The sequence below is a fragment of the Vombatus ursinus genome, unplaced genomic scaffold (assembly GCF_900497805.2).
Source record: "Vombatus ursinus unplaced genomic scaffold, bare-nosed wombat genome assembly UNPS02014793.1, whole genome shotgun sequence".
Taxonomy (NCBI): Eukaryota; Metazoa; Chordata; class Mammalia; order Diprotodontia; family Vombatidae; genus Vombatus; species Vombatus ursinus.
The window spans coordinates 9,999,658-10,009,029 of record NW_020954571.1 but is presented as its reverse complement, the minus strand read 5'-3'; the positions used below and the strand labels follow the sequence as shown (position 1 = coordinate 10,009,029).

At 44.9% G+C, this 9,372-nt stretch overlaps 1 protein-coding gene across 2 annotated transcripts; it reads right to left on the bottom strand.

Annotated features, from left to right (window-relative positions):
- Positions 1-143: 143 nt before the first annotated feature.
- ASB6 (ankyrin repeat and SOCS box containing 6) lies at positions 144-9,230 on the bottom strand. 2 transcript variants are annotated; one of them, XM_027869378.1, is made up of 7 exons: positions 9,167-9,230; positions 6,814-6,996; positions 5,224-5,405; positions 3,965-4,071; positions 3,617-3,725; positions 2,668-2,754; positions 144-2,266 (listed from the first exon to the last, which is right to left on the bottom strand). In XM_027869378.1, exons 2-7 carry the CDS (start codon positions 6,924-6,926, stop codon positions 1,599-1,601), a joined length of 1,266 nt encoding a protein of 421 aa, XP_027725179.1. In that variant the 5' UTR covers positions 6,927-6,996; positions 9,167-9,230; the 3' UTR covers positions 144-1,598. The 2 variants fall into 2 exon arrangements, with proteins under 2 accessions (XP_027725179.1, XP_027725178.1); XM_027869377.1 differs by having other exon boundaries at positions 6,814-7,059; positions 9,167-9,184.
- Positions 9,231-9,372: the final 142 nt, after the last annotated feature.

Genomic DNA, 9,372 nt, shown 5'->3' with positions numbered 1-9,372 from the left:
GCCCTCAGAAGTCTCACCTGATGGCTCACTACTTTTTTTCCACTGGCTACTGAGTATACTGGCAAAACTTTTGCCATTTTTAACAATGGAAGATAGAAAATGTGACTCTAAAACTCTGAAGAGAGAAAGAGACTTTGTCAATGTTTAATTTTACAAAAGATCTCATTTAATTGCTTGAGCTTATTCCAAACATCAGTGCAGTATAGTATGGTGTTATACATCTTCAAATAGCTAGCATGTCTTTATTTTTGTGGGGAGGGGACAGTGACTATGGGTTTTGGCAGTGAAGTTTCACATTGTGGACTTAATTAAATGGTGATTTCCCATACTCAGTTGAAGCTTTCTCACAAAGACAAGACTGACTTTGATAAAAGGCCACATACTTGAATATACTCGTAATCGCTTTTAAACACAAGTAGTATCATACATAGCACTTTATTTTCCAGTAGTGAAATAAGAAAGCTCCTGGTTTTGGCACTTTAACCATTAACTTACACTGGGGTTAGGGAGATTATCAACATATTAGAAATGTTAGGTTCTTTGTACAGACTGCCTACAGCCCACCGATAAGGTGAGGTAGCTCAAACCAGCTGTATTTACATGCAATGCATTGTGACCTAACATTCCAGCCTGATAGCTCTGCAGTGCTGTTAGAAAGAGGTCTGAGCTCATCTTTCACCCATGGGAGATTAAGTGGATTTATATAAGTTTTCAGTAGCTATTTTCCCCTGCCACCCAAAAGGCACTTTGGCAGGAACTGCCAAGTAACAGCTAAGAGAACCCATGGTGAAAAATAGCAGAGAGCAAAGGGCAACATGTCTGACCTCTTTGCCCCCTCCCACACCTCTCACTCTGAAACAACCAATTTCTGGGTCTTCAGCTTTTGAAAGAGACTGACAACCCTCATAAAATCCCTTCAATTAGAGGGAATAAATAACATCATGTTTTACTAAGTGGCTTCTCTGGGAAGAATATAAATTTCCTACAGCTCCCAGAAAACCAGATGCTTGCTAAAACCTAAGAGAATTTCACAGAGTGGTAGTCTTTGTACCAACATAGGCAGATTTCTTGTTCCCTCCAATATATCTAGAGGTGAGCTTCAGTGGACAGACTGCTGCACAGCAAGTAAACTCTCACGTAAAAGAGATGAAAATTAAAGGATATCCTAGCTTCTCCCAGACCTAGAATGCAGTGCCTGTTCCCTTTCAGGCAAGGATTGGGATCCTTAGCCCATGGGGCAAAGCCACCTTTAATAATGCATCTTATATTAGGAATGAGTGAAGCTTCTATTATCAAGCACCCCAGTAGGAAACCCTAGGGAATACCCACATATCTTTCCTAGCACCCATCAAGAACCAGGTCTTTCCCAAACCTCTTCTTGTTTAGATGGAGATAAATGAGGAAAAAGGCTACCTCCTCTCTCCTCCCAGAACCCAGGGACCTATACTCATTTAGTGCACAAGTAGTCAAACTGTCACATTAAAGCTGCTCCAACCATTGTGCCCTTCAACCCGGGAAATCTCGGAAATCCAGGGGAGGGGGAGGAGGACAGGGCTGGGGGAAACAAATGGAAGATGAAGGGGCTTGCCTGAGTCATATCAGACATCATCATCATTAGAACCACTGTGCTCAATGAGAAGATACCACTTTAGCCTGTCAGGAAGAGGTAGGGCCTTGACCTTGACATCCACAGGCCAAGGTTGGAGCTGTTGGCGAATGTACACACGGCACAGATGTTTAAGGGGTGGGGGACAGTACTCTAGTTGCTTCAAGGAAGTGTAGAGGGCCTTAATCTTTTCTGCCAGGCAACCAGCAGGGTTGACCTCAAAGTTGCTAGGCAGCTGGATTCTCTGGGAACTAGCTACCATGAGCTCCAAGACAGTCTCTGCTTTCTGCAGGAGTTCAGTGTGGCTGTCATCTTCAGGGCAGCCTGGGTGGGAACAGAGTCTCTCAAAGATAATATGGAAGCCAGACCAGCAAGATGGGCCATGGAGGGAGCAATTGTAGGAGACTCCAGATTCCAGAAGGAAGCGCAAGAGTGGAAAGTGAAGCTTAAAGTTCTTGAGGCAGATATTGGTGAGAGATTCATGGGGTGGGCACTCACTAGGGTCTGCTCCATGGGCCAGTAGCAGCTGAGTAACACGAAAGCAAAACCGGTTGATCATACGGGCCTCCTCTTTGTCTCCTCCCACTGTTTCACCAAGCAGGAAGATGATGCATGTAAAGACTGTGTCACCATCTTTGGTGGTGGCCTTTACATTTGCTCCTGGAACATAAAAGGAAGATCACACTGCTAATAGGGCCAGTACATAAATTTCTATTCTTTTGGGGGGGGGCGGGGGGGGGTAGGCGATGGGGTTAAGTGACTTGCCCGAGGTTACACAGCTAGTATGTGTTATGTGTCTGAGGGCAGATTTGAATTCAAGTCCTCCAGAATCCAGGGCCGGTGCTTTATCCACTGCACCACCTAGCTGCCCCACCAGTATATAAATTAAAAGAGATGATTGTACCCAGGTATTACAGCAGGTAAACTTGAAAGGTAAAATTGTGTACCCAACATCTGAAGAAACCAATAAGATGAGAAAGAAAATGGACAAAGGGGGAGATATGAGTGGAAGTTACTACATATAAAATGGACTTCCACAATGCCTAGCCCCAGCCACTCACCTCCTTCCAACAAGAGGCGGATGTTCTCAGTGTTATGGATTTGGACCCCGTCGCTGCTGGCTAGTGCATGAAGCAAAGCTGTCTTTCCTGTAGAAGGACAACACTGTTAGTAAACATACTCAGCATTGTGAAGGAGACTGGCTAGTTAAGGTTGTTGTATGTGTAGGGAAAGAGCTACCTCTGAAAATTCCCCATACGTCTAGAGCTGCTGCTCTCCTGGACACTCTCCAATAAGGCTTCTAGTGCTGTTGCTTGGGTTAAGGGGATAACATAGAAAGTTAAATATGATTTTACAGAACAAGGACATATTTCAGGAAAGGTATTTTTTGAGTTTAAGTCAGGGATTTTTAAGCTGTTTTGTATCAGACCTCTTCCTCAGTGTTTTAATGAAATGTATAAAATACATTATGATTACAAAGGAAATTTATATATCTATATAATATTTATACATATAAATAATATATTGAAATTCAGTTATCAAAATATTTAAAACACGGTATTGCACACCCCAATTTTTGAACCTCTAGCCTAAGGTATTCTCTAAACCCTGGGCTAGTTTGGCAGCCCACAAAAGGTGGGCAAAGTCCTAGGTACACCCCTTTATGAATGTAGATATGGTAGCTGAAGACCAACGCTAGAGCTGGAAGGGACTTGGGAAACCAGTAAGTTACAACCACTTCATTTTTAGTATGTTTTGCCAGCTACGGGGAGATACAGCTTTGTATGTTACAAGCGCCTTTGAGAATTACTTTGTGAGAAGTAAATGGATGCTAAGTACCTTATTTAGGGCTAAATCAGAACCTGGAAGCCATGGGCCTGTGCTACAACAATAGACCACCATCCACTTTCTGCCTAATTCTAGATTTCCATTTTGGGGAGTGGGAGGAGTTTGAGGAGGGAAGGATTCATAATCATAGAGTGTCATCATCCTATCCAAGAGCTCCCCTACCATGTTTGTCAGCTGCATTAACATCAGCCCCAAGGTCCAGAAGTCGTTGCAAGCAGGGCAGCCGCTCGGGTTCCTCACTGGCCAAGTCCAGGGGACTGCTCTCGTGGATCTGAGCAGGAAGAACAGAAGGAGGCATTAACCAAAAGCCACCAGTGGTCACTGGGGTGGGGCAGGACAGGGGAGAGGCTGGGAGGCATGGAGTTAGGACTTAAAAGAATCTAGGTAGGGTTCCTGGTGATAGGACATTAAAGCGTTGAAGAAATGCCATTCTTAGCATGGGTTGGCTATAATGTAGAGGTGGTTACAAGCTACCAAGCTTTTTCACCCTTTATCCCTAGACCAGCATACCCGGTCTCTCCTGTTAATGTCGGCCCCATGATGCACCAGCAGCTCTACCATGTCAGGTTGGTTGCGGAGGACAGCAATGTGCAGAGCAGTGTAGTAAGTGACAGGATCTAGAGACAAGAGAGGCTATGAGACTTCACTGGCCAAAGCAACATACACACACTATCCCACAACATCTGGCTCCAGAGTCCGGCTTTGATCTCATAGTAATAGGTTCTTCAGCAAAGGCATCAAGGGAAAAGATGGAAGATGGAACAACAACCAAAAAAAAATTGAGGCACCAGTAGGTGCATTGCTTCCTGATTAGCAGAACCAATTTATCTAGTCCTGTGTAATTAAGCAGGACCTTTCCTCCCCTAAAGGCATCCAATCTTATACCAAGATTTCTCCTCCCACTTAGTGGTTCAAATTCAAGGCAATGATTCTCAGCCAAATCCTCCCTTGAAAAGCTTTCACAAACCAAAAGTGCTGGACTAGCGGTACAGAGCCTAGCCAGTCCTGAGGACAAGCACAGCATCTCCACTCAACCCCACTATCTGTAATTAAAGCAGTTAAAAGTCACCAATGGCACAACTGTGTTAAAATGCCTTGTACAGCTATACGTTACCCATGACTGCCCGCTGCCCAGGCCCTACCTACCCCATGTAATCCAAGAACCACATTCTCCTTTGCGTGGAGCAGTCTGGTTCTGTGGCCATTTACACAACGGGAAACTAATGCTTTCGTGCCATGATTTATGCCCAAAGCAGCTTATCTGCTCTCCTCTCCATACGGTATTAACAAATAAACTGCAAGACAGCTCAGAGAAAAGCAGCAAGAAATTATCTTCTCTTAGCCCTGGGCTCAGTGCCAGCAGGCGCATTTTCATTAACGTTAATGGGAGAGGCGACATAGCCGGGGACTTGGGGAAAGGCTGCCAAATCAATCACACAGGAGGAGCTGAAGCAAAGACAGGGCTTCAGCTAGAATAGAGGTGGCAAGAAAACTATTTAACAGGCAGAGAGAGGAGGAGGCGGCAGCAGCACTCAGCCAAGTCCTCTTCTCCCCCTCGTCAGGCATTTGTCCACAAGTTTGAAAGTGAATGTGGCTGCTCTCAGAGCTTAAACAATAAAAATTAAAGTGATACCTGAGGAATCAAGGACCAGAAACATCTAAGACCTGGCCTTTACCCCAAGGCATGATCCCACTCTTAAGCTGCCTGCTCAGCCCCTACTAGGGCTGTCACAGAAACTTTTGGAATGAAACACCACTAATCCACTGACCTTCAAAGTTGAGGTTGGCTCCATTCTGCAAAAGAGTGTCAGCCGCATGTGTTAGCCCAAGCTCTGCCATCTTCAGCAAGGAATAGCTCACACCTTCCTGGTAAAAAGGGGAATGCGCCTCCCTCTCCAACAGCTCATTGAGAACAAGGACCCGACTTCCATCATCGGCCAGATAAGTCGGGCTGAGACACGTGAGGGAAACCAGATGGTTAGAAAGGAACACACTGGTAAGAGGCCTAAGCGTAAGACATCTGGTATGAATGGGTAATACCTTCCTGACAGCCTACTCTATGTTAAAAAGGACAGTGCCTTAATATTTTGGTTTAGTCCCGTACTAAAACTGCCCATTTAAGCATTAACTCAGCCCTGAAAGAAAATTTTCTGACAATTTTTTACACAATGATATTTATCTGCTGAATGAGACCTTGTTAATACTGTGTGGAGAGGAGAGCAGATAAGCTGCTTTGGGCATAAATCATGGCACGAAATCATGACAGAGTTTAATATTGGAGATTTGTAAAGTCCTAGGTTCCTGTCACTGGCTTCTCTAGTTGCTTTCTCAGATTACTGCCTGAAGGGATGTCTTCAGTGTGCAGCTGTACACTTGGAATTGGTTTGGTTGTTTGGTCATCATCGTCAAGGAGCTGGGACATTGTTAAAAAAAATATTGCAAGTACCAAGAATTCAATCCATATTTTTTATCAATGCTCCCAAGAATTTCAGAATGAGGAAAAGTCAATCTAAATCTACCAGGTGTTACTGTCCTATTTGTACACACTACTTCCTCAATAGACTCCCTTTACATGAAAGTTAAAACACATGTCTAAATTACAGAATGTCAAAGCTGGAAGGGATCTTTTGAGATCATCTAAACCCCATCTTGTAACAGTACATAGTTTTCCTTTTTTTTTTTCCTTACAACATAGTTAGATGACTTTAGGCCGCAAATGGTTTTCTAAAGATTACATGGAGACTTTCCTACAGGGGTTCATGCACTCCCACTGACCAAAACTCTAAATGCTGAGATAACGCTAGTGGTTAAAGGAACATAAACTTAATGTTTTGTCTGAGACATTATAGGAATATAGTTAGGCCTCAATTTTTAAGTAAACCCAATACATGAAAATGTAGGATGCCACAGAAGGCATGTTAGGGGAGTGATTCTTCCCTTTCCAAAAGGATTAAGCATAGTATTCTGTAAGGGTTTGCTCCTCTGATGTACTTCAAAAAGATTTGATGACCAGATCAGACAACTTCAGAAACATACTTGAATGTGAAGTACTGATACAAAGGCACTATCCCCATTCATCTCTACTACAGATGGAGGATATCAAGACACAAGGAGGAAGAAACTGAGGCAAGAATGTGGGTTTCTCTAAAACCACAAAGTCAGTTAAAATGCAGGGCTATGTTCCCCTAAATACAGTATCCTGACTCCTGAGTCACTGCTTCCTAAAGACTGGCACTGGCTCTCCCATCTTTGCTCCAGTTACAGAATCCATTGTCAGAAAGGGGGTATCTCCACTTGCCATAATCTTCAGGTAGCCTTCACTGCTTTAGACAAACCATAAAGGAAAAGAATTTAATTACCTCTCCAGACTGTCCTGTCTGTCAGGATCTTGTATCCCCAGAGATCCCAAAATTGTATCTACCAAAGGCTGGTACTCAAAAATGATCCTCCGGAAGCCATGTAGAAAGGGCATTGTGGTAGCTTGGTCAGAGTTCCCAAAGGAGACTCTTGCATCAGTTGCAAGAGTTAAGGGCTGGTTCCCTCTGAAAACAAGAGATTGTTCTGGGTTCATTCCCTCAGGGGAGCCTTTGAGCACTTCTATATTGCTTCAAATAATAAGATGTGCATAAAAAAAAAGTAGAGAACCACAAACTATTAAGAGTTGAACAGTAATTTAGAGATCATTATAGTCCAACACTCATTTTACTGCTGAAGAAACTAAGACCCAGCGAAGTCAAGTGACTTTGCTAAGATCATACAGCTCTCGTTTGGCAGAGCAGAGTGACAGAACCTCTACAACATCCCAAGAAGTGGTCAGCCAGCCTCCCTTTGATGTTTGCCACTGATCTGCTGAGACAGCCCACCACATTTTTGGATAGCTCTTGACTGTTGGCAGGTTTTCCTTGTATTATACAGAAAGTGGTCTCACTGTAACTTCTACCCCCTTGGCCCCTAGGTCTGCCCTCTAGAGGTCCCCCATATGGAGCAGGACTAATCCCTCTTCCACATAAATACATGATCTTTTCTCCTTGGCATCTCAAGTCACACTTGGTGATTCTCTTGTGATACTTCCTGCATTATAGTTCTCCTGTATAATTTCTGCATATGTGTGGATGTATGTGTGTATATGTGTATATATATATATATATATGGCATCTGTGGTTAAGTGACTTGCCTAGGGTCACACAGCTAGTGTCAAGTGTCTGAGACCAGATTTGAACTCAGGTCCTCCTGACTCCAGGGCCAGTGCTCCATCCACTATGCCACCTAGCTGCCCCTGTTAATATATTTTTGATACCACTACCAAACTGTGAGCTCCATGACAGCAAGGACTATCTCATCTAACCTGCCTGTCTTCCCACTGTGGGACACAATGCTCTACACATAGCAGCATAAATCTATGTCAAATTAACATAAAGCATATACACTAGCTGTATGGAATTCAGCCTCCTTGGCACTTGGAACTCAGATCTCCAAGCGCCAAGGAGGCTGAGTTCAATTCAGTTGAACAACATTTACTAAGCATGTACTTGAAAGCAGAGAGGGGAAGTTATTTGCTCCAGTCATAGAGTAAATAAGTGGCAAAGCTTACCTCCAGCGTAAGTTAAAGACACACAGCAAAGTACTTTGAGTTGGGGGTTGGAGGTATAGTTATTATCTGTAATAATGCATTCCATGGTGTTCTAAAGGTTGCAAAACACTTTTCTTGTAATCTTGTGAAAAGAAACTGAAGCTCTTGGAAATGAAGTGAACTGTCCAAGACTACACTGCTAGAAAACAGCAGCACCAAAACATAATTCAGGTTTTCAAATCCACTCTTTCCACTGCACTATGTATACAAAGTCTTCAGAATAAGACAGGCTGGTGTATGAGACCTACAATCAGTGTTATGTGAGAGGACAAGGTACTAACTTTGGAAAATGAACTCCCCCTCTGACAATTATTTGTGACCTAAGCAAGCCACTTTACTTCTTTGGGCCTCAGTCTCCTCATCTACAAAACGGGGAGAATAATCAAGCCAAAGGAACCTTTTCTTAGAAAAATTTTAAAGAACTTCAAATTCGTACAGGTGAGTTATCTTAATTATTACTAGGGGAGGGAGGCTTCTTGGAGAAGGTGGCAAGGAACTGGACTTTAAAAGATGGAGAGCGGGGCAGCTATGTGACGCAAATGGCCTTAGACTCAGGAGGATCTGAGTTCAAATCCGCTCTCAGACCAGACACTTGACACCAACTGTGTGACCCCGGGTAAGTCACTTAACCCCAACTGCCTCACCACTAAATAAATAAATAAAAAGATGGAGAATAAGGGGTTTAGCTTTACACTGCAGAGAGCTGGGAGCAATGATGGAAGTTACAGATAAGATATCGGCCGGATGTAAAGGACTTCCTGAGGATTAAAACTATCAATCCAGAAAAGGAGCTGCCTGACTAAGTAATGAGCCCTCCATCAGCGATGGTGGTCAGTCAGAGGCGGGATGACCACCTATCAGGGATGTAGGGCAGGGTTGGACGCCGGGCCCCTCAGAATCGCGTCAGAAGGAGATGCCGGCAGTCCTGTCAGCGCAGAACCCGGAGCGGGGTCTCCGACCCGGCCCGGTCGGCCCCGACTCCAGCCCTGCCCTCCGCCCTCCTCCTCGGACAACCAGCCCGCCTCCCTCAGCCCCGCGCGGATCGACTGCCCCCATAGCTCCAGCAGCTGGGCCCCGCTCACCCTCATCGATCCCGCGTCCGAAGCCGCAGAGAACCCGGCACCGGAAGTTACGAAAGCTGTCGCGAGGGAAAGAACGGAAGCGGCGGAAGGGTACTAGAGGATCGGACTTCCGACGTCCGACGCCCCACGCCCCCTGGAGGGCCGGAGGTGCAGGGCAGCGCGGGGCGGGGCGGGGCGGGGCGGGGCGGGGCGGGGCGGGGCGGGGC

Excerpts from the sequence above, each read along its gene's own strand:
- ASB6 (XM_027869377.1), bottom strand. The coding sequence starts at position 7,025 with ATGAACCCAGAACAATCTCTTGTTTTCAGAGGGAACCAGCCCTTAACT. Across the intron at positions 5,406-6,813 it reads AGACAGGACAGTCTGGAGAG|CCCGACTTATCTGGCCGATG; the intron begins GTAATTAAATTC and ends CACGTGTCTCAG. Across the intron at positions 3,726-3,964 it reads ACATTAACAGGAGAGACCGG|ATCCACGAGAGCAGTCCCCT; the intron begins GTATGCTGGTCT and ends CTTCCTGCTCAG.